Source organism: Crocodylus porosus, unplaced genomic scaffold (genome assembly GCF_001723895.1).
Source record: "Crocodylus porosus isolate Cpor-Errol unplaced genomic scaffold, CroPor_comp1, whole genome shotgun sequence".
NCBI classification, from domain to species: Eukaryota; Metazoa; Chordata; order Crocodylia; family Crocodylidae; genus Crocodylus; species Crocodylus porosus.
This window is the reverse complement of record NW_017728918.1, coordinates 80,751,154-80,776,600: the sequence shown is the minus strand read 5'-3', so window position 1 is coordinate 80,776,600 and position 25,447 is coordinate 80,751,154. Positions and strand designations below refer to the sequence as shown.

General features: G+C 39.6%; 1 protein-coding gene across 1 annotated transcript in view; it reads right to left on the bottom strand.

Annotated features, from left to right (window-relative positions):
- The window catches only part of GRIK2 (glutamate ionotropic receptor kainate type subunit 2), a 654,323-nt gene that overhangs the window by 427,159 nt on the left and 201,717 nt on the right, over positions 1 to 25,447 (bottom strand). The window contains exon 3 of the mRNA XM_019537811.1: positions 22,431 to 22,688. Within this exon, the coding sequence (XP_019393356.1) occupies positions 22,431 to 22,688 (258 nt within the window). The remainder of the gene's footprint in view (positions 1 to 22,430; positions 22,689 to 25,447) is intronic.

Sequence of the window (25,447 nt, the reverse complement as noted above, 5' to 3'; positions counted from 1 at the left end):
GGAAGCTAGGATCTGGAACCAACTTCAAAGAGAAGTGGTGCTGGCTCCTACCCTGGGGGTCTTTAAGACAAAGCTAGACAATCACCTTGCTGGGGTTGTTTGACCCCAGTACTCTTTCCTGCCATGGCAGGGGTTCGGATTTGATGATCTGCTCAGGTCCCTTCCGACCCTACTAACTACGAAACTATGAAACCGGGACTTTGCTTCTATCATTGAATAATTATTTCATAAGCTTGTCAGCATTTTAAATCCTCCCACAGGTTGGCAAAAAGTTGAAAAAGTCTCAGAGAACTGCATTTGGCTGTGATTTTTTTTTCAAACTCCCTTTCACAGAGCAAGTATTGATGGATTTAGGGGCAAGAAGAAAAAGGATTTGAGGGGAGAAAGGCTTATTACTGCATCAGTTTAATTTTATGGAGAGAAAAATTATTGCACCACCTGAATGGAAATTTTGGCAGCTGTTATGTCTATAGAACATATTGATCATTATTTGTATAAAAATAAGTTTATCGTCAGGACCAGCCATTCAACCCTGAAATAGCTCTTTAGATTCAGGAATCTGGAGGTGCAACTTGTCACTCAGATGGAAAAAACTCCAGCAGTGTTGATGCCTTTACATAGGGTAGAAGATTGTAGCGTTTTGTAGCCATGATGGTCCAGGAAGTGTAAGGCAAGCAAGGATTCTTTGTGATATTTGTTATTAGACAAGCTGTATAGTGAGATGCTGCTTTTCCTTAAGCCTAAGAAAGGAGTAGATAGGCTGCGTTAAATAACAAAAAGACTCCATAGCAAATAGTAAATACAAACTGTTTGCTCAGAGAGGTAGAAAAAGACTGTGAACCAGGAGTGAAAGGGTGATACCTGGAGCCATTAGAAAACAAAAGTAGTACAATACAGGGAACAACAAAGGCATCCCAGAGAATTGGAAGGAAGTTAAACCAGTTAAATTTGTAACTGGAAAAGAAACAACCAACATTGCATAACATGAAAATAAAGCTGTAACTTTTGCAGACCATGGAGTCTAAATGCAAATGCAGGGGTCTGTATATTGTGTGCTGGGGCTGGATATGTCAGGACCCCTGGGATTCAAATCCAGATCTTTTGCACCTACAGGAAAAAATGTAAGCTTCAGCACTACCTGGCAACTAGTTCTCCAACCTCATCTGGGCCAACCCAGCCTCATCTGGGCCCTCCCATTAGTTACCAGTGGGTGACCAGATGACCTGATAAGAGCCACACCCCCCTCACAAAAGGGCTATAAAATCTTTCCACTTCATGTAAGACCTTGTCCGAGCAATAACATTTAAGTGTTGCTATCTTGGACTCCTAACCTTGATCAACTGCTACACAGACCATGACCTTGTCTTGACCCTTGGCTTGGCACCTGGGCAACCAGATAGATACCTAGCTTTGATCTCAGCTACCTCACTTGTGGTAAATGCTTGACTCTGATCCTAGTGTCCCAAGCTTTGCTTATGGTTCTTGGTTTCCTAGTCTACAAATCCTTCTTCCTGAATTTCTGTTGATATCCTGTGCTCCAGATTGCATTGCTGTCTCCTGGCCTAGGACAACATACATATCGGTAGGGACCAACTCAATTTGTGATATCATGGAAACTGTGAAATCTGCAACTATCTGCAAAAGAAACTTAAAAAAAACATAATAAAAATAAAATGCTGGCTCCCCAGTGGAAGCCAGTGGTCCTTCCTGCCTTGCAGCCCAAGAAGGGAAGGCACCAGGTGGCAAGGCGACATGAAGAGCAGCCAGCAGCCAGATTGGTTGCCAGACCCTCACCACCATCCACCCTCCAGGCCTCTCTACCAATCAGAAGCAAGGGGTGGGGCTGCTGGGAAATGCCCATGAAATCAGCTCTTCCTGCCATGACCAAGCCATAGCAATTTTTTGTATTACCATGAAAAGTCCCTACATGTAAGAGAAAAAGAATAGAAACATCACAAAAGCACCTGGAGAAGGCATCAAGAAAACCCCTGGGACAACCAGTGAAACTCTTGTAGTGTGACCCTGAGAAAAAGCTAAAGGGAGTTTTGGGGTCGCATACTGCCTGGATGATACTGGCAAAAGTACTGTCTGGAAAAATTGGGCATACATGTCCTGTAAATAAAAATATTGTGTCTTATTCTGCTGCTGTTTAGAAGAGCGTTTTAAATAAAGCATTGAAGCTGTTTAAAAACATTTTTAAAGGAAAAAATAAAACTATTATACAGATACCTGAAAATTTAGGCTTAGGGCTTTCCTCAGTTTCTTTTTTCCTTGCTCAGTGAGGAAAGTTAAAAAAAACACAAAAGGAAAAAAACCCCCTAGCTTTAAATTTTCATTTTTAAAAGGTTTTTGCATGGTTTGCTCATTTCATGTGTATTCTCTATTCTTTATCCCTTCTTGTCCTAAATTGCTCTGTATGGATTTGCTATAGCATGTCCTAGTAAAAAATGCTGTCAAGTTCCACTTCCAAAGTGAATATAGGTCATTGGTTCAAGAAGAAATACTTACATATAAGTGAAGTATTTCTGGTTCCTTGAAGAGAAAAACTACTATATAAATGTATAAAATACATATTAGAATATGTACATATTAAAAGGTGTTCAAAAGAAAGATTACAATTAGTCCACTCAAAAAATGGCAAAACATTAACAACTGCTTCATTCAAAGGAATTCAGAGTGAAATGTTTCATTGTCTCTTAGATAAGCAGTGCCAGAGGTGTTTAGAAAGCTGAAATGAATTATATAGGCCACAAAACATGCTCCAGTCTACTAAATGGCTCACTTTGGTAGTCCACTGGGCCATCAGCTACAATAAATATTTGTTCATCCCTGTTCATACTTATAAAATAAATCCATGCTGGCACTAATTCCAACAGTTTTCAGCTTGCAAGGCTCCTTAGGGAATGCATCTGAAGAGCAAAAATCTCTCACTGGCTGGAGCTGCCGTCTCCTGCTTAGGATTCCAAGGATGCATCACTTTGCAGAAAATATACAGCTCAGGGAATTACCTTGAAGCTAAGTCACAAGAAGTAGCTTTCACCACAGTTCCCCTACAGTTACCTACTACAAAGAAATCTTTCACAGAAGAACAAACGTACAATGCTTATTATTTCTTTGTTCATTGTTTTTATTTCCACTTGAAAGGTACAGGACAACAAAAAACACTTTGTTAAAACCGAAAGAGTGAAAAGTCGAGATTTGTTAGGTTTTGAAAAATATTTTTTGAGTTTGAGCCAGTAAAGCAAAACATAAGGGCTTGAAACATGTTCCTGCCATACTATGGCTAGGAACTGCATACGGCTTATTGCTGAACCTTGTAATATGACCATAACTCTCAGGCTACAGTGCAGAGCATGGAGATGTGTTGTAAGTGTCATAAGAAACTTGTACCTGGTTTACCTTCTAAATCAAAAAATCCTTCTGGTTTCCTAAGAACAAAGTCTACCAAAAGAAGCTTCAGAGCAATACAATAAACACTACCTGGTATATAAGTCTTTTCCTAATTTTCCCTGAAATAATAATGAATTAACCTTGAGTAAGGGCTGGTCAATATAGATGTAAGGCTGATTTTTTATAACAGCCTTACATCTATATTGTAGAGTTTTGTTGCTTTTTTAAATTTTTCCATTCTCTCCCTTTATACCCTCCTCTCATCCCACTTATCATACTAAAAGCTTGCATACTTGCTCAGTATGCAAGTACTAAGCTCTGAAAAACTTTAAACCCATCCAAATTTTGAGAGCTAGTTCTTATAGAGTCTATTTACACGTATGTTCTCACAATGGGCAAGGTATGCTGTGGGATTTATGCTGTCAATCTGTTCTTGAAGTTTGCTTTTCAATAACAGCCAAAGACATTTCTAACATTTCCATTGTTAGAATGACCTGACCATCCTTAATCTGCAGAACTCATTCCCTGTAATAGTCCAACAGAAATGTGGTTTGATGATCCTCAGGAAATATTTGTTGTATATTCCAACTCTGGGGTTAATCCTTTTTAGCAGGCCCTAGCCAGGCAGGAGGAACATGGCCCTATTATATCATGCTTTAGGCATGATGTAGCATTTTCTATTGTGTGAAACTCTGTTCCTCTTCACTTTTGTAGCTCCTGCAATTGTGTCTAGCTGCTACATGTATCTTCCCCTTTCTTTCATGCACATACATCATTTGGCCTTACATAAAAAATAAAGACATATAAACTATTTTGACATTTCATTTTGTAGCGTTGCACCAGTTCAGAAAATCCCAAACCAAATTCATTTCAGTCAGATAGCTGTAGCTGTTACTAGATACCTTACAAATGGACAGAAAGTATAATTCTTTGCCGTCTGAGTCAAAATTGATAAAGGGGTGGGAATACGTAGCTGGAATGTAATGTTTATTTGAAGCAATGTGGGGACTGCATTGGATGGCCCTCAAAGTCTCAAACAGAGTTTAAAGCAGTCTTCTCCTACCAGAACAACAAGTCTTTCCAGTATAGGGCCTAAAACAATAGAAGGAACAAAAAAGGGAAAACTGGGAGACAATGAACCTGAGGACAAGGCAATCTATCTATCTACTATTATTCAAAAGTGGGTTTTTTTGTTGTTGTTGCTGCTGATGAATTCCTAATTTCAACCATTTTAATACTACTGATTTACAATATAAATTGCAATGCAATTCTGTAGGTGTAATGCCAGTCTCTTATTAATTAGCATTATGAAAGTTCTGCTATTAGGAAGGAAAAAAAAATATTTGAATCAACACACTTTTGAAAATCTATTCAAAGAGTACAGAAATAAAATAATTTTATATTTTTGGAATATAAGTCCTGCAGGCACTACAAGTGTATTTTCTACCCCTTTAAACTGGTTTCGCCCTTTTAGCAGCCACTATGATGGAACCCTAGCTTAGCAACAGAGAAGGTGCAAGTAACTCTTTTCAGGAACTGACATCAATTCATCTCTAAGGAGAATCCTGAAGGAGCAGTTTGTGAAGTCTCCAGCTCTCCATGTAGCACATTGCTACGGTGACTTGGCGTCACATATAGATATGCCCAGTTTCACCTAAGTCTTTCTTACAATATTTTGGATCCAATACCCTGACAAGCATATTTATCATATGCATGGCAGCCCTTATGGAATTTTTTCTAAATCAGTGTACTTGGATGGTAGGTCTGAATCTATCAGATGGAAAGATGTATGGGAAAAGATGCAACCCCCAAACCCTGGGGGGAAGACTAGATGGAAGGTACATTTCCTGAATGCTAGCACCATCTTCATGCGGGTTCTGGACCTCCTATAAAAACCAACAACAAACAATCAGAAAAACAAAACAACCCTTCCCCTTATCAGAAACCCCCCTGTCTTCTTCATTCTGTACGAAAAGCATATAGTTCTAGGAAAAACAGCATATATATGTCTCCCTGGAACTTTTGTTACAGAGAAGCTCTACAGCAAAGAGCCCCTTCTGGTAGGCTACATAAATTTCCAAGTAAGTGCCATGCATGACAACTTATGAATCCTCTGACCTCCCTTTCACCATTTAAGAATCCACCACCACAAAGGTATGTCTACAGCAGCAGAGCAGGATGTTTCAAAGGCAGCAGGCACTGATTTCATATGAACATGGAAAACTTTGCTGAGGCTGAATACTTCTGTTTATGCATGCCCAGAATTCGATCTTTAAAGTTTTTAAAACAAAACAAAACACAAAAATCCCAAGTAAGCTAACACATTTGTTGGGCCTCACTGAAACAGGAACGTCAAGTCACCAAGTTCTAGACTGCAAACAAAAGCCTTGTTACTTTCAACTGAATGACATTTTTCAAATACTTTCCTTAGTTTAATATATGCCACGCCAGTCTGTAGCACTTTTCAGCTAGTCACTAGCCTGTCAAAGAAACCCCTCTCTTTCTGGAATTTCTTTTACCAAATCAGCAACTTGCAGTACCATATATTGTCTAGGCTGGACCAAAACGAAATCCATACATACAGGACTTTTTCATAGCAAACTAGCTCTGAGGCCAAGAACCCATTTACTACAATAATTATCTGTAGTAACAAGATTTCCAAGACTGAGAAATACTTGTCAGTCTGTCTCTGTCTCCCTCCTCCATACTTGTGACTATGCTATATTCACCAAATGTTCATTCAGTACTAAAAATTCTGATAGGTGTACGATTCTATTTCCACACTCAATTTCTACCCCACTGGACATTTTTGAAGATTAACTGGATGCGTAGCATAAAAAATACTTTTGTGTGACTCTGAAACTTGTCTACAAGTACATTGCCTTTTAGTGGAGTGAGTCACCAATACTATAAAATTCTCAGCCAAAGTACCAGAGCTCCCTAAGGTGCCAGGAGACCCTTTTAAGGGTTCAGTGGGGTTTTGCATGTTAGCATTATTAGATATGCAAACAGTTACACAGCTTTCATCAAATAAACCCAGAGATTTCGAACAGGAATCTATAGTGTTAAAAACATTTTGACTTGACGTGGTCTTTGCCACAGAAAATTTGTTCCAAGAAAATGAATGATGGCCAAAAGGTGGTATTTTCTAAGGAGTGACTGGACTAATGTCCTAGCTGACTTCTGGGTAAGCATATGTACCATTTAAAATGCTAGTTTACATTTTAAAAAGGCGCACGTGCACTAATGAAAACTTGTATGATAACTTCTGTATGTGGATGGGAAATGTGTGTAGCCAAACTGTACATATTTGAATGTTGTGTTCCTTATTTCCCGTTGCACTTCAGGGATCAGATTTTGATTCTTTATACAATTTGCAAGGTTAGATATACAGTTGATTCTGCAATGCCCTAAGTCACAGAAAGGCTTTTTAAACTTAAAAAAAAAAGTTGGGGTGTGGGGGAGGGAAGGATTTCTCTTTTAAAACTGAATCACCCAGAGCAGGAAAGGAAAAATGTGCTTAACCTTATATGCGTAACACCTTATATGCAGAATGTACAGACCTCGAAGGAGGGAGAAGAGGAGGTGTTCATGTTTCAAGGCACTGGACTAGGACTCAGGTGATAGAAATTTATCCCTCATTCTGTCACAGGTTTTCTTTGAGACATTGTACAGGACACAATTTGACTGAGACTTCATTCTTTCAAACCTAGTATCCAGCTCTAGCCCCTTTTTGTCTTCTCTTTTCTTTCCCCTCTTCTTCTTTCTTCCCACCAGCATAGTTGTAGGGAATCACAGCATCTAAGCAGCCACCATATTTTGTCAATACATAGAAAAGCTAAATTTCTTTCCCTATGCCAAGTTAAGAGTACTAATTTCTACTCTCTTCTTCTGACTAGGAATGCCTGCAGACATTTGCTTTCCCAGGAGGAAATCTCCCAGGACTTATTTAACCCTGATTGTTCCCAGGGTTATTTTTATCCTGCAGAAGTCATTTTTTCCTCTGGGAGAAAAATGCTGAACATCTGTACACTTATGTTTTCTATTGGAAGGGCAACTCTCTCAGGAGAAACAATGCCTGGATGTAGCTTAGGTTAAAGGAGCCACTCCTACCTCTTCCTACTGCCAGTTTCAAACCTCTTCTAAAATATTTATTTGTATCACACAGGAGCCCATATTCAAACCAGTTGAATAGTTCTTCAAAAGAGCATCTAACCACTATAAAGATCCATTACAATCCTGTACTTTCTACAACTCTGTGCAGCATAACACTCATGCATGACTTTAATAGATTGCTCTTGAACTGTGAGTAGTATCAGCCATATTGTGCAGCAGGCAGAAGAAACACAGTTGTGAAAAATATCTCATTGTCTTTCTAGAGAATAAGTCAAACAAAAAGTAATTTAACAATGTTTCCTCCAACAATGTTAAACAAGTACATATACTTATATGTATATGTGTGTGTGTTTGCATGCGTGTGTATATATATACATGCATGCATGTGCACACATGCACACACACACACATATATATTTCTGGTAAGATAAAAACAGAAGAGGATATTAACCATGTACATAATTTATATTTTTCTAGTTTGGCATAGATGTATTACTTATTTGAATATGCATCTCTGAATCTATTATTGTAGCAAAGAGTTTGAACAATTTTAGGTTTCATGGTTACCAGCTAAGTGTATGTTGTGAAACATCTGCCTGAATGTGGAAGGTTACAATGACAACTAAAAGTGCTGAGAATTTCAACAAAAAATTCACAGGCACAGAATTTAATACAAACAACTACAGTCATCAGAATGGTTCATGTCCATAAGAGGTACAACTTTGTGAATGCAAAACAAGGGAAAGCTGATTTTACTTAGTGCATTGGCTCTTTAGGTATCTCAGCTTTATAAAGCCATGTCAAAAGAAAGTGACAAACCAAATATAGCAATCTTTGGAACAATACTGTTGCCTACGTTCTCCTTTTGGCCAAACAACAAGATAGGTCTAATAATTATTGTAAGTTACTTTAAGACTAGTTTGAAAACAGTCTGACAGCCCTACTTGTCAATGGAATTACTACTTGCTAAAAACACAAATCCAACATTTTCTAGAAGACCAAAACAAATTAAAATTTTAGTTGAAAAAGCTGATAGGAGACAGGAAAAAAAATCCAAATATGAAGCTGCAAATGATTAGGATGTGAACATTTGAGTTGAGACAGCGCAGTAAAGAACAACAATATGCACACTGCCACACAGTTCAAGCCTATTACAAAACCTCCCTACAACTAAAGGACATAGTCACAATACTAAAGTGGAAGTGAAAGTAAAGTTAGTACTGCTAATTCTAAATTGTTGAAAAATATGCTGCATTCAAGCTATAGCTAGTACTTTTTCTTTTATTAAGTTTTTTGCTTTGGAATTGTATTCCATTTTCAAAATAGTGGATGAATAATTCATCCAAATATGTCAGACAGTATACCTGAAAGTAAGAATTGTTTTTATTAACAAGTTTACTAGCCAATGTACTACAACACTTCTAAAATTCTTAAGCATGTATGTTTTTCTCTGTGTGACACAGTACAATTTGAAGTGCCATCTGGAGTAGGTTTGTTTAGCAATACAATATTTTCTGGAAATATTGGCTGCAATCTGGCTCTCACTAAAGTCAATGGAAAAACTCCATAAACTCATTATATTTCTACAATAAAGTTTTACTTTAACCAAAACATCATTTCTGCCCTAGTACTGCTAAGAAACGTCAAGTCATATTCAACTCTCAAACTAGTAGGATTATTTTGCCAGGTACACTTAGCTGGGAGGGAAATTGGCCTTATGTACTATATACCAATTTTGATATTTTTTTATTTCTTTCAAATGGTCAGGTAATTTTCAGTTATTAGAATTGTGCATGAAAGAAATCCTACAGGATTTAGCAAAACAAAAAAAAATAAATTAAAACAAAACCAATATTGTCTTATAGTACAGGAACTCAATTGTTAAATTATAATGGTAAGAAATTGTTAATACAGAGCCTATAAAAACATCACAAGTAAAATTACGATGACATAAAACTCTCCTTTTGGCTTTACTTCTTCAGGAAAAAATAGTCTCAAGTTTTACTGGACAAGTGGTACAATAACCTTTTTGGAAATGAAATATACTGAACTATATAATCAACTATACCCAAATACAGTAATTAGGTTTAGCACATAATTGCTAATTGTATTTGCAGTTGGAATTACTGTGCACAGCACTTGAAACACTCTGTACTTAGAAGATACTGCATAATATGTAATCAGCCTGAATCAATAATTCTCTTGCCCTCTAAAAATATCAGAATTATTATTTAGTAATATTGATCATTACTGTTCTGTCAAAAGCCAAATTTCTCATAGATAGGAGAAGCCCATATCCTCAATGGAGCTGCGAATGTTAAAAATGATATATTATGATGCCTTTAGATATTCAATCACTCCTTTACAAAAGCAGTACTTTAAAAACATTGCTAATGTTTATATTATGATTTTAAAGAAGCTCAACAGCAACAATCTTCTAGTTTTCATGTCACATAAAACTCTTTTACTTCCTGTGGCTCCATGTAGCTCTTACAAAACAACATAGTTCTTTGACAGAGCTACACCATTTAGCATATGGACACAAGATACCTTTTCCAAAGCCATAATGGAAATCCCTGATGAATATTTGCTCTTGTAAACTTTCATGAACATCAAGAATGCCACACGAAAAACAAGCATGAAATATGTAATGCAGAGTCAAGCAGTAGAAAAAGCCATAAAGTTGATTAAAGGAGACCCTAAATTAGGAGAATGGAACAAAAGAACCAACAAAAAAAGTGTAACGTTGATACTCTAAGCATTAAACTTTTGGCAAATTTCTCTCACTCAGGCTCCCTCTAAAAGTTATAATTAACCAGGTAATCACACCTTAAAGCTGTGACCCAGCTACATGTTCAGCCAATTAATGGCATAATGAAAGAAGCAATAGGCTACAAAGTTTTTCCACCAAAAATGTGCAATAAGGTTGAAGCTTGTTCTAATCATGTCATTAATTGAATGCATAACCAAGTGCTGCCGTGTGTCTGAGAGCCCCATCAACCGAGGGAATCCCAGCTACATGCATGTACCTCCTGCTGCTAGCCCGAAAGCTGACAAGACTCACGGTGGTGGCAGCATTATAGGCTTCAGGGCTTACAGCAGAAAGAACACTGTCCCCCTTGTGAGTTTCATCAGCTACAGGACTCATAGTGGCTATGGGACTTGCAACAGGGGCAGCAGGAAGAACGCTCCTGCTACAGCAAGCTTCATGATGTGCAGGACTCACAGCATGAAGAATGCTGCCCCTGCTATGAGCCTTGTGAGGTATGGAGCTTGCACAGGTAGTAGCATTTTCCCCACTGCCCCCACTGAGAGCCTCAGGGAATGTCACTTCAGCTGAAATCCTACCGAGCCCTATCAGCTGTGGGGCTTGCAGCCATGGGAACTGGTTCGGGGAGAGTCCAGGTTTGTGATCCCAGCCTCCCCTTGCAATGGCAATAAAGTGCAATGGGATCTACTGCATGCACAAGCAGACCTCCTGCTAAGCACATAGGGTGACCATCCATCCCTAACTGGGCACAACAGTCATGAAATATAAACAACAAGTCCCAGTCCTGGGCTGAACGATTCCAGGACAACATTTGTCCTGGATTTTCCCTCGATACACTCAGCTATGGTCCCAGTATCATGTGCAAGGATATGGGTTTTCCATTTGCCATGAGAAAGTACAGATTTTCTCCTTTGAAGGAGAACAACTCAGGAAATTGTGCATGGAGGGAGAAGGGATATGCGGGGGAGGAGGGTGAAGTGATTGAGGACACCACAGTGAGGAAGGCAGTGGGGCACAGTTGGTGGCTGGGGTTGGGCAAACTGCCGAGACAGGGCAATGTGTGAGGCCTAGGTGGGAATATGTGGCCAGGGGTCCAGCTGGGCGAGTGAGATGGAGCCATGGCCAGCTTGTCTGGGGACAACAGGAGGGCTGGCTCCCCACCACTGTGTGCATTCCTGCTACCCACAGGCTCTGTTCAGCTCTGCTCCAACTGTGCCGCCCACACAGGAGGTGGACTGGGCTGGCAAGTGTCCCACCTTTGTTTTTGAAAAGGTGGTCACCCTACATGCATATGTGGCATGGTAGGAGGCATGATTGTGTGGATTGTGCATTAGACCCCACTGCACCTTTGTTTGCCTGTGTAAAGGGCCTCTCAGGGCACAGTTTCTCATTTTTTGCTCTTGCTGTAAATTAGCTTGTATTAAAATAGGAACCAAAACCAAGACTTTTCAGACATAGGGGAGTGATTCTCATCTCCCTGTCACCCAGTACAAGTTCATGTTTAAAAACAAAAACAAAAACCCCCACTTAATCATGGTGTCACTCAATATTTAAATCATGGTGTGACCAACAGCAACTCCAGTAAAGTCAAATGAGTTATACTAGTTTAAAATCCACATAAGTGATAGAGTCAGGTCTTCTAGAGCAGCAGTTGTCAACCAGGGGTACGCATGCCCCTGGGGGTATTTGGGAGGGCCCCAGGAGGTATATGTGGGTGGGCAGGAATGGAGCGCTGCCACCTCCCAGGAGCAAGGCCAGGAGTGAGTGAGGGCAGAGGTGCCCTTCTGCAGGCTGTTTAGATGCCACCTGGCTGGCTGGACATGGCAGGGAAGAACTTCCCACCACTCAGTGCCACCACTTTCTACCACCCTGCGCTGCCACCACTCCACTCCTTTTTTAGTAAGTGTACCCCAGCTCTGCATCCAGCTGCACACCACCATCCTCCCACCCCTGCTTCTACCCCCTGCTCTGGGCCCTGCCATGCACCACTCCCTCCCCTCCCTGGCCGCCAGGGGTCCGTTTACTAAAAATGACTGGCCACTGGGGGTACATTTACTAAGAAAAGGTTGAAAACCTAAGTTCTAGAGCCTAGGGACACACATTACAATTGCTTCAGTTGTCAGAAGTGCAATACTCAACTCCATATTTGTTTTCTGTTTCAGACTTTTTATTTAAACTAAAAGCAGATTACTTTCATTAGAACAGACTTTCTAAATACCCTAGATAACCCATTTTAAAGTGTGGGAAACAGTTTGAGCAATACCTCCTGAGCCAACAAGACTCTCCCCCTCTCCTATCTAAAATACTTGTTTTCTGTGTGCCTAAACTCCTCTTCTCATCTCCCCCAAAAAGCTTATAATGTTTATTTCCTTTAAAGAGACAGAGTTCACTTAGGTTACACTTCCAATAAGTAATGAACCATATTAACCTTATTGATCTTTTAATTTTTAGTGGCAAATGCTTCCCCAGGTTTCTCAGGGTACTAAATTACCCTGCATAAAAAGTTACTGCTGAAAATGCAAGTGGTTTTATTTTATTATTATCATAGAAACAAAACAGCATTTTGCCCTTTTAGATAAAATAATATGAAATATCTAATATGACCTCACACATTTCCCAAATGAAAAACCCTAATTAAAACTAAAAAATAATTAAAATTATCAACAAAATTATACATCATATGATATAAAAATCTAAAACAAGTCACACATTACAGGAGTCTAAAAAGCAACAGAAACTGTTTAATTTCTTAAGTCGATTCCTTTCCATCTTTTGTTTTGGCTACAGTTCAGAGATGCAACAGATTTCATGGTGCTTAAATTCATTCACCCAAGACCACAACAAATGCTAATTAGGAGATGAAAAAAAAACCAGATCCTGCTTATATCAACTTGATTTGCATAAACCATTAGTTGCCATTGCACTATGTAATTGAAAGGTGCCAGAAACTAATGGCTTATGCAAATCAGGAATCAAGATAGTTTCATATGCAATACCCACAAAGGGTTATGTTTGATTTCCTGCCTCAAAATGCTGGTTCCCATTAAGTTCTGTCTCTGATAGGCCCGATTTGTTTTCTCCAGCTTAGAGAAGATTAGCTCATATGGTTGAATTTTGAGGCCCTGGGTCACCCTATGGAACAATTAGAACTCCAGGGAGCTGGTGATAATGCTTACCATTTTCCCCCTTCTTTCTTAAATCCAACAGGCTACAACAAATCTATCAGCCTGAAAGGGGATTAATTAAAATCAAATAAATTACAGATATGAAAGGAACATAAATTACTAAAAATAAAAATGTTTAGGGTTCATATCCTGCTAGCCATTTTATGCTGTGCTCTTACTGAATTATATATAAGTTCCATTCTGATAAGTACGATAAGGTATGATTATCCAGGTCTTTAAACAAGTAGCAGAAAAGCTAAATAATTTTGTGAGTTTTTATCAGTTCAACAGATGGGATACATCAAGGAACATCAAAGAAAGTCTACAAAGGAAACAGAGGGAAGCAGGGCTTATCTACAATCAAATAGAAGTCCAGTTAGACAAAGAAATACAGAGATACCCAATACTGTTTCTTCCTTCAGAGAGGATTTTCTCCTCCAAACTTTCCTACTGCTTATTCCACACAACTCTGGCAACATAAAATACTATTTAGAAATTGTGCTTCTCTGTAATAATGAAGCAAATCTTTACAAGTATTTTTGTACTTTTTCAGCCTGCTAATACTATCATTATGAAATGTGCACATATCTAAAATGAATAACCAAGAATTGCTTTCCTTCATCCTACCATTACATGGGAGATGGTCAACCTGCAGTATGCAGTATGGTCAACCACATTTTACAAGTGGTACAGACAATCTCTGTGTGTGGCATGCAGCAGACCAGGGAGGGATCAGGGACCAGATAGGATAGAGAGCTAAAAGCAGACCAACAGATTACTCAGGGAGCAGAAAGCAGGATAGCAGTTTGGGCAGGGAAAGGGAATCAGGGTGATACTCAGTGGAGGATGCTGGGCTAACCTTGTGGTAAACCTGCCAAAAAGGATGGCCCCCACTCCATACTATCAATCAGCATCACTAAATACAGGTCTAACATTTACGTTCTAATACACAAGATCTGATTAGTATAGAAAATCCCTGGGGTCTTCACTGGCATGAAAAGTAGCAGTGTCCATTGCTAGCACTCATGCTAAACAGCTCTGCAACAACAGACCTGGTTGGTAGAGGGAAAAGGGTCTTCAGTTTCTTCTGTTGATATAGGAACTTCATGGGCCATACCTAGCTTCACTGTCTTAATAGCCCTTTCCCCACCCATGGAATAGAAATGAACTTCCTCCTTCTAGGTTTTAGCCACTGACTGAAATATTTTAAATGGCAGCTACAATTGTTGACATATCTTCCAAAGAACACAGTCTTGGGAAGGGACAGGAATAATATAAGTAAATTTGTCTCCATGGTCTAGAAGCTATTTGATGTAGGTTAACTGAAACACAGTTGCCACTGTACTCCTGGGCATGGGCTGGACCTTAGTGATAGAAGAGTTTCAATGTCAGGTGCAGAAAAAATGTATTCCTGCATTAAACCCATATCCACCATATGAGGAAAGCACAAAATGGGAATAAATATGATTCATAAGTGGGTGTGTCTACACATGCTATTAATGTGTTTTAAGCTAAGTGCTCAGTAAAATAAGGTACAGTAAGCATTCCTCAGTACCACGTCTACACATGCACCTGTTGGTAGCAAATTTGCTCCCAACAGGAGCAGTTCAGTGCAGGGCTACTCCTGCCCTGCCCTGCCCTGCCCTTCCCTCCCAGAGCAGCCAGGAGGAGCTCCAGGCTTCCCCATGTACCAGCCTTAGGCTAGCAGGGTCAGGCCTGGCTTCTAGGGGACAGGGGGAGCTTTCCCACCTCCAAGGCAGCTGCCTTCCAGCCCCACACTCCAACTGGCAGATCAGGGCAGGGGCTGGGAAACAGTCCCCTGCCCCAGGCAGCTGCCTGCTTCCCAACCCTGCCCCCAGTCAGAAGATTGGGATACCGGGCTGGGAAACAGTCCCCTGCCCCAGGCTTTGTCCTCTGTTGATCTGCCTGAAGCACTGGGAAGTAGGCTGCCTGGGGCAGGGGACAGCTCCCCCACCCCCATGCTTTCTGAAAGCAATTTGCTTTCTGTCAGCTGTCTACGTATGCGCTATTCCAATTACTAACCAAATGTGCATAGACTAATTTACTGTTCAGTAGATACTGCGCATGTACAGATGGTGATTCTTTACTGCGCAGTCAATTAGTCCACTGCTCAGTAAAGCATCTTGTGTAGACATGCCCAGTAAGGATTTTTCAGAAGGGGATTGGAAGTGGCTAACCTTAAGAATCACTCTGTCGTTATAGCCTTGTATTTGTATTTGTATAGGGAGGATATACAAATGTCTCCATATTAGCCATCTAGCTGTCCCTCCTGATAGATATTTGTATAACCTCTTTAAAAGTGCAGTGATAGGGATTCTACCACTTCCCAACACAACTTGTTTCAGTGCTCAATTCTTCTTATAATTCAAAAGCTTTTGGAAAATCTAACCTATATCTACTTTGGTACGGACAAATATATTATTTGTGCTACACTCGGCAGGCAGATAGAGCAATTCACCAGCCTTTTTCAGGACAATCTTTATCTACTTAAAGTTTGTGCTTGTCCTCACTCCCTATTGTCTTCTCTAGCTAAAAGAAAAATTATTCCAATATTTCCTGGCAGGTCACCAGACTAGGTGTAAGGAATGAATTCCTCCTCCACCAAACTAGACTGAAAAAGAATATGGGGACGGGGGGTGGTGTTTTTTATTTGTTTGGTTTTTGCCTTTATCTGTAGCTCACAATCTTCTTCCCAGAACTGTATAAATATACAGTAGAAACATAAAATTTGGGTTGGAAGGGACCTCAGAAGGTCATTTAGTCTAATCCCCTGCTCATGGCAGAATCATCCCTGTCTAAACCATCTGAGTCAAGAGTTTGTCCAAATCCCTCTTAAAAATTTCCAATAATGAAGATTCACATCTCTGAGAAGTCTCTACTGCTGCATCACCTGCATAGTGAAGTTCTTCCTAACAGCCAGCCTAAATTTTCCTACCTGCAATTTAAGACCATTGTTCTTTATCCTGTTCCCTGTGGCCACAGAGAATAGTGTATGTCCTTCCCCTTTTTAACTATCCTTCAGTTATTGGAAGACTGCTATCAGTCTTCTCTTCCCCAAAATAAATAATCTAGTTCTCTCAGCCTTTTCTCATAAGTCATGTTTCTAGACCTCTAATCATTTTTCTGCTCTCTAGTAAACACTAATTTGTCCACATCAATCTTGAAATGCAGTGCCCAGTGCTGAATAAAGAAAGAGAATCACTTACCTTTACATGCAAGTGACATTCCTATTGAAACAACCAAGTATGCTATTAGCCATTTTTGCAACAAGAGCACACTGTTGTCTCATATTCAGCTTATAGCCCACTGTAAACCCCAGGTCCCTTTCTGCAGTACTGACAATCAATTCTCCAGTCAATATTTGTTCATGCAATTGTTCTGTTCCAATTTTTGTTCATGCAATTGTTCTGTGCTCCTTGCTACTGTACAGTAGTGTCTGAAAACAGTAACAAGTATGCAAGTACAAAATGACTGCACAGTAACAACTGCACAGTCCACTGCTCATGTAGATGTGACCACTGAATTCCCATTTCACTGATGAATTTCAGATCTTCTTTCTAGGTTATCAAGGTCATTCTGAATTCAAACTCTATTATCCAGTATCTTCAACTCCAGAGTGCCATCTGCAAATTTGCTAAGCATTCACTCAGTCCCTTCCTCCAAATCATGAATGTAAATATTAAAAATACTGGGCCACTGAAAAATCACACTTGATACCAAGTTGTTTAGTCAGGTATGATTTTCTCTTACTGAATCCATGCTGACTGTTCCTGACCGCTTTGGTCTCCTCCAGGTGATTAGAGATTACCTGATGGCTTGATCTGTAACTTTTCCAGGTACTAAGGTCAGACTGCTTGGTCTATAATTACTTAGATCCTTCTTCTCTTTCAATTGTTTCCCCTTCTTCCAGTCATCTGGGAGCTCATACAACTTCCACAAGCACTCAGAGATAACAGCTAAAGGCTCTGAAATTATCTCAGCCAATTCCTTCAGTATTCTAGGATGCATCTCACCTGGCCCTGCTGAGTTGAAAACATTTAGCTTCTCTAAAAATACCTGAAATTGTTCTTTCACTGCTATAGACTGCTTATCTCCTCCCCTATCCTTGCTTCATACTGTACACACATAATCTGGTAGCTGACCTTCCTTGTGAAGACTGAAATGTTTAAAATTTTTCAATACTCCAGCCTTCATTGCATTATCCATTTATGAGATTGTCTTCTGTATTCAGTAAAAGACCTAGAAATATTCTAATATTATACAAGCCTTAGTCTGTCTGTCTGTCCATAACACTTTTCCCCACTCTGATTTGTTGTCTCGGCAGCCAATCACAATGCTTACTGAAACAACCACTCAGAGTGCTCTGCACAGACAGCAGTACCACCATGACAGCAGGGCCTGAAGGGCCAGAGTGGGGGAATGATGCCACTACGACAGCAGAGACAGAGGGGCCAGAGCGGATGCAGCTGGGGAAGCCCCACAGGACCAGAGACAGAATGGTGGCAGCACAGAGCGTTTGGTCGCGCTGCTCCGTTCCCCCCCCAAAATATTCTTGATGGGCAATTGGCTAGTATAGATGTGTGTGTGCGTGTGTGTGTGTGCGTGTGTGTGTGTGTGTGTGTGTGTGCGTGCTTTGCATCTGATGCTCATGAAAGCTCATCCATCTCTGATTCAGTTAGCCTCTCTGGCTCCAAACAGTGACCCATGTCACGTTCCACTTTCTCAGTGGGAGTCTTATGCACTTCTACCATAGCAAGATTGAACTCGATCCAGCTTGTTCAGAAAGAAAACATCACCTGAACCAGCACCTGTCACCTATAACTGAGAATATTTAATGAACAAACATCCTGAATGCTGCATCAAAAATGAGACCCTATTTGTTTGGGGGGGGGGGGGGTTAATATATCTTCATTTCCCCAGTATGCACAGACTCATGGTTTTATTTGGAGATGTATACTTTAAAATATCCAGATATCTGTTATAGTATAAATCAGTATACACTTTCAAACTACCCTTCACTTTTTCCCTCTAAATACAATTCCACATTGCCAGCAATACTTAGGTACTTACAGAAATAATGACTACACAAAGTAAATACATCTTTTAAAAATGATCATTTTTAAGAAGGAAGAAAAGAATACCACATAATTTCTGGAGCATATTGTTACCATTGAATAGATGTCCATTTTGGAAATATTCATTTGGAAAGAGAAATCCATTATCAAGGAACTAAATCATGAACCTGAGCAACTAATATTGCCATCGATCCTAAATAGCTCTTAGAGTGAGAGGAGAAGGGATAGCAGAGGAAAATATACACTGATCCCATAGTTAGGTTCTCTATGGCCCTGGTTAGAAAGCCAAGATGTGCATACAAAAACAAACAATTTTTGCCTTATTTATTGTTCTCATTCATTTCAGTGGCTTTGAAATTAAGCCTCTGGGATCCCTATTAGATTCAGTCTTTTAGCATTAGATGAAACTCTTTTGGTTTCAGCCCAAGCCTTCAACCATGGAATTTTTCACATAAGAAGTATCCATAAGGGGCCTGGACCTCTTCTCAGACCAGAGTAACTGTCTTCTTCAAAAAGCGTTTTTTAAATCAGTTTTCAGGCCAGCAGTAACAAGATTTAAAGTCTAGGTTTTTTAAGATTGACAGTTTCTCACAGCTAAGAGTTGCTCCCATATGTACTTCAAAGGCAGGCAATGCTGTGGACTTCCCAGCAGCGTGTCCTGCCTTTGAAGCATTTGAAGTATCCGAGGGAGCTGCTCTCAACAAAGAGATGCTGGCAGTTTTTAAGAAGTAGACTTTAAATTTATTTACAGACAAGACCATGAAAAGATTGAAAGTTTATTTTTTAAAATAGTGTCACCCTCCCTCCAACCCCCATCTAGAGAGACCATCTTTCAAGATGCTTCAGCTGGGATTGCAAATTCTCAGCTGGCGCTGGCAGTTTCAAAAGGTGAAAATTCAAGGCGACTTTAGAAATTGATAAATATTTTAAATAAATTAATAAGGAACCAAAAAAAGAATGCTATAGCAACTTTACAAACGTAGAGCAATGAGCTTCTTGTTCATGGTTATTTCTGAGGAGAACTAACCAACAACAAAAGGTATTTGTATCATATTAACTGGTATCTTTATACACACACTCTTTTGCAGGTGTGTAATCAAAATACTATGTCTATGTTTATATAGTCGGTATACAACAAGTTCAAGAGATACCCCTTCAACCTAAAATCTCCGGTCTACATGAACACTATGCAAATATTTTTACACTGGTATCAAAAAATTCAAAAAGCAAAATGAACAAACAAACCCCCCTCTTGTCCTCCCCTTCTCCCCTCCACCCAGATACCCAACATCTCTCATCAGGAAAAAGATACGTTAAAACAAACTTTTCATGTGAAAGTATGTTTGGATAGATTATTTAACATGAGTATCAATTTGAAAAAATAAGTTTTGAGTATGCAAAAAATGAATATTTTTAAAGGGAGGAATTCATTCTCCCATTATAAATTAATTTACTGTAAGCCAATTATATTAAACAAATTGTAAATCAATAAAAATTAAATGAACTAATTTCAGAATTATTCAAATAAAACATTTCCAATTACTTGAAACAAATCACTGATTCATTTTCATTTTTACTATATTTTGAAAAAATTTGTGACCTTTGTCCCTGTCTGGACAGGAACATTTTGAAATAAAAAAAATTGTGGAACAGGAACATCATTCCATACCCATCTCTACAGCTTATACTGCTAAGCATGAAGATAAGTTTGATCATCTTTTGTTTATGAAACATTACTCCTGATAAATGACTAGGTTGAACTCCTAGTAAATAATATATGCCAGCAAACATTTATTCTTTATTTGTATCTAAGCACTGCTAATTCTGTTCATAGCTAGGCTATTCCTATCACTGTTATCACTCATGCTCACCTCCACACCATTTTTATGCTACACTTCTTGGTATGTCTTATCAGCTGAAGATATATGTAGAAACTATATATTTGTACTGTTGCAAGGACACCAGGCCTCCATTGGGATTGCATCCACCTCTTAATGCAATATTGATCACTGATATGTTTCCTCCTTTTTAAAAAATTAGCTTTCATCTGTCTTTGGACTTGTAAGTTTCAGCTAGAGGCCAAGTTACACAAAAACATTTTCCAAAAATCCCTGGCCCATTTAGCTAAAATATAATCTTGAGGTTCATGTTGCTCAAAGAGCTTCACCCTTAGTGGCCATTCAGCAAAACTGGGATGGAGTCAGCATCCCTGAAGCTTCCTTACTTAATTTGTTCCAGTTGGCTTCCCTGCCTCTTTCCCAACAGTCATCTCTTCCTCTCATTAAGTCCTTGTTTTGACCTTGCACTTGCTAGAAGAGACATCAAATAAGAAGGAAGGGTTCAGGGCTTATTTGAAGCATGATGGTCCTTGACAGGGCAGAACAGATGTGGGGGGCTAGAATGATATGGAATATCAAGAATCCTCCTTGGAAGATAAATGTTTAATTTTATCAAATTTTAGTCTACAGAGGAAGTCTTCAAGGTTAATTTGCTTTCAACTCCTAAGAGCCAAATCGCAGAATTAATTTTGCAAATCCCTTTGCAAATCTTAGCCTGCAGGTTTCAACAGTCCTAAGCAGAAGTGAAAATAGATGAAAGCAAGAAACCTTTTTGCCTTGTTTCCCATCTAGCTAACACCAGGGAGCAAGGTCAAAAATCAACTGGTACACACTTGCAAGGCATACCATCACCCCTTTCCCATTGCCTTCTATTTTTAGGATCCCTGCCTTTTCCCTTTCCTTCTTTCTTTCAATTAAAAAAAACCAGCTGAGGCAGGACACTGTTTGTGCCTGCCACTTTAAGGGCCTGAAGACAGCAACACAGAAGACAGTGCTTGATGAGGGCAGCCATTTTGGATTTAGGGCTGCCCATATAAACAGGGAATTTTTCTGCTGGAAGGCCAGACAACAACATTGCCTGGCTGCAGGGCTGCTGGTATCATCTGAAGGTAAGGGCAGGAGCTGTAGAGGATGGTCAGGAGGCTCCTGGTCCTGGGTATGACCTAAAATTGCACCCTGCTGGGATTGGGTGGCCTGGTTGGGCTCTCAGTGGTGCGGGAGCCCCCAGGAAATGCCAGGCTAGTTACCACTCCGGTGAAAGGTAGGTCAGGGCACCTTAATACCAGCTCCCACAACCAGGTGGGTTACCCCTTTGTAGGGTCTGGAAGGTGGACCCCAGCGAGAGAGTGGAGCCATAGACTCAAACCTGTCTTGACATCCCCCAACTGGTCCATGCTGAGGCCAGGACTGGAAGGGTTGAAGGGCCAGGGGCCCACCACACGGGACACCCAGAGCTGAGGGCCAGGGTTCCGACTGGCCTGGAAGTGGGCTAGGGCCAATAGAGCCAAAGGTCCTGGGGGGACCACACTCATAAGGGGGAAGCAGCTCAGGGAGCTATGCAGTCTGGAATGAAGACAGCATAGGCCTCCTGAATGGAGGGATCCAGGTGGGGTTCAAATAGCAGGATTCTGGAGCCCAGTGTGAGGCTGGTGATATTGGCAACAGCTGGATGCCGTCTGTGAGGCTTGAGCTGTGGTGTAGGGGAAGAACGGAGCTGCAGATAGCGCCCCCTGGCATCAGGCAAGAAATGGGCAGCTTCACACTTAATTAACATTAATTAATTAATTAACAACAAGGTATGGCAGATGAGAAGGCAGGCGGTTAGCCCAGAAACAGGTGGGCAGGCCACAGGAAAATCGGCCCCGAGAAGGTCACCTGTTACACCAACCATATATAATAATTGCATATTATGCAGCATTTTGCTCATAGAATTACCCATCTTTCAGTTATGTGTATTGAAGATCATTTAAACTAAAAATTTAGAATAATTAGAAAACACGTATGTCCATGCACACACACAAATACACGTGTACACAATCCAGTTGATTTGACTTACCAGTGCTGTCATCATACACAACAGTGACGGTTTTCCACTTGAAAAACTGCACCAGGTCAAGGATAGCGCGACTGAGTGAAGAGAAATCTGGGTAGAGGCTAACATAGAAGGAGTCTTTGTTGTCTGACACCTGATGTTTCCAGCGAGTCTGTATATGTGGTACACCAAGCGCATTGCAGATGGATTGCACAGCATTTGCTGAGGAGCTATGGGAAGGTCCAAAGATGGCTGCCACCCCAAGGGACAGCTGATCACAGGCTGAAGAGGAGACAGAATTCTGTCAATGATGAGAGGAGAGAAGGCAATGTGCCAGAAGGTATTGTACTATTCACATTAATTAAAAGGAACTCCATGAAATTTAATTAAAAAAAAGAAAAGAAAAATAAGTAAATTCAAACATATACAAACAACTTTCCTGAAGGAGTTCGTGTCCTATTCAGGTCTAACACTTGGCTTGAAGACTTTCACTTTAAATTAATAATTGTTGTAAAATAATTCTTTCAGTTTCCACTGCAATTTAACATAGCGTATAAGTACATTTAGTAAAAGCTCCCATTAATGCATACAAGTTGCAAAGACTCTGTTCCAATACCTCTGTTTGCAAATCTCAGTGAAAAAATCTTGACTCCGGAGACTGAACATATGGGACCGAACCCTTAACCAGAATGTTTTCTATGTGAATTTCTTCCCCAATCCATCCACTCTATTTACATTAAGAACCAAAGAACTCAACATTTCCACAGGCTTAAATGGATTTCATCCCAGCAGAACAATGTAACATTAAGTGCAGATGGTGGCTTATGACGATCTCAACATGTGGTTTTATAAACTCCAAAAGGATATCTTGACTGGCAAGAATGCAGGGGTTAAATGTTTTCCCCCAGAGGAGATTATATTTTGAACTTTAAAAAATGAAGTCAATATGCACTGTTACACACATACTGACAAAGTATTTAAAAATATTCTCTGTATGGCCATGCATCAAAATGTCACAAGTTAAAATTTGAAGGTTTTTCCCCTCCCTCCCTCTTAAAAATTAGTATTATAAAGTTAGAGAGCTTTCTCTGAGCATCTCTCTCAGACTTATATCTCTATCTCTGTCTCTATATCTATAAATAATAAAATGCACATACACACATATATATGGTGGAAAGAGTGCCATAACGATATCTATTTCTCTCTATGTATATCTATGTATATAGCTGTATGCAGATATCGTTATGGCACTCTTTCCACCAATTCAGAATCAAAGATTCCCTGGAGAAGTTTAACTTGCTTAAAATGTGACGTTATGACTATTAGATATCTCCTACTGAGTTTGAGAATTATGCAGGAATGTACCTGTATTCATACAGAGCACCAGTGACTAAAACCTGGGGTTCTCAAAGGCATAAGATACCACCTGTATGTGTCTCTATGACACATCAAAAGCCTAAGCAACTATATTTTAATAAAAACATTTATGCAAATATTGCCCTTTCTGAGTGTAATCCTTAAGCTTTATGCAAATGTCAGTAGATGGGATCTCTAACAACAGTGATAACTACCAGATGGTTTTTCAATGGGCTTCCCCCCCCATCCAATTCTTCCCCTCCCCAGCTTCTGCAATTTGAAAATATGACGATTTCACACATGATTTTATATAACACTGTTCTATAAGAGGCCGTACCACCCCCCCCCCCTAAAATGTTAAGGGAAATTACCCTTCCTTCAAAAAACATTTGGGGAAGTTGTGATCTTGTCTTGAGGTTGTTCTTTTGTGTGGTATCTTTAAAAACTCATTACTTGCTCATCTGTATTCAACTCCAGAAGTATGCAGGATGAGGAGGTCTAAACAGACTGTATTTTCTACGCAATGCCTGCCTGCTCAGTAATGGACATAATCATGAACCCCATTAACTAAGCAAGTGCCTTAACCTAGTTGTTAAAACCATATTTTGTAGCCACAATAGTAAATGCACCATTTTATGTTAACCTTTAGACTTTGATTCCTGACCAAAAATCCTTTCAGCACAAAAACAATTGTCAAATACGTGAAAATACTTTGAATTCATGAAGCCATGAACTCTAAGAGATTATACACGGATTTTGATATAATTAGCTACAACTGAAAGGGGCAGCATCTCATCTTCAGCTACATATGGGAAATATGCATATACCCCAAAACATCTAGTGATTACTCATATGCAGCTATTTTAATGCTCACAAAGCTCTTTTGTCTAATGAATTGCAGAGTAAGACTTACAGAGATAAAATATACATTTAGGCTTAGCTTGATTTAGAGAAACAAACTTGTAGTGCTGCAGAAAAATAAATAAGAGCTGGGAAAATTAAATTTCCATCCTTGTACTGTCTTTGTTCCCTAAGGAGATGGAGAAAACATGTATTCTGCTATCCAGCCCCAAATATATTGCACCAAACAGTGCACAGTGGATGGATTCCACCCCACTACTAAACCATTCTCTGAGGACTGGGAAGGAGCAGTACCCAGAAGAGCCATCTAATGTGGCTCTGCTCAGGGAGTATTTTTCTCCCCTTTATGCCCCTGCACTGCCATAGTATATTTTTAAAAGGCTGTTAAACAAGTCACTGCAGCAAATTCATGCTACTATTACTTGTACAAAATAGGGCAGTATGTTCTTTTTTACATTCAGCAATCATTAACACCTTTATTAAGTAATGCATATGGCAAAACAGGTGATTGGAGCACACAAGTGAAAAAGGCCAAGCCCTTCAGCCTTTCATAAAAGATAATAAGCCTCCTCAAAATCAATTGCTTAGTATTTTAAGCCAAAGCTTTAATCAATATAGTGAATTTCCCTTAATTTCCCTTTTATTTGTTAAAAGTATGCTATGTGTATATACATTTTGAAGCAGCAACGAATCTTTTATTTTTCTGATTTTTGTGTGCAGTTTCTAAAAGAGGATTAAAAGAAATATTAGCAGCCTAGATTCTGCTATCCAGCCCCATATGTGCTTCATTACTGTAAACCCAACTTGGCACACTGAGTCAGATC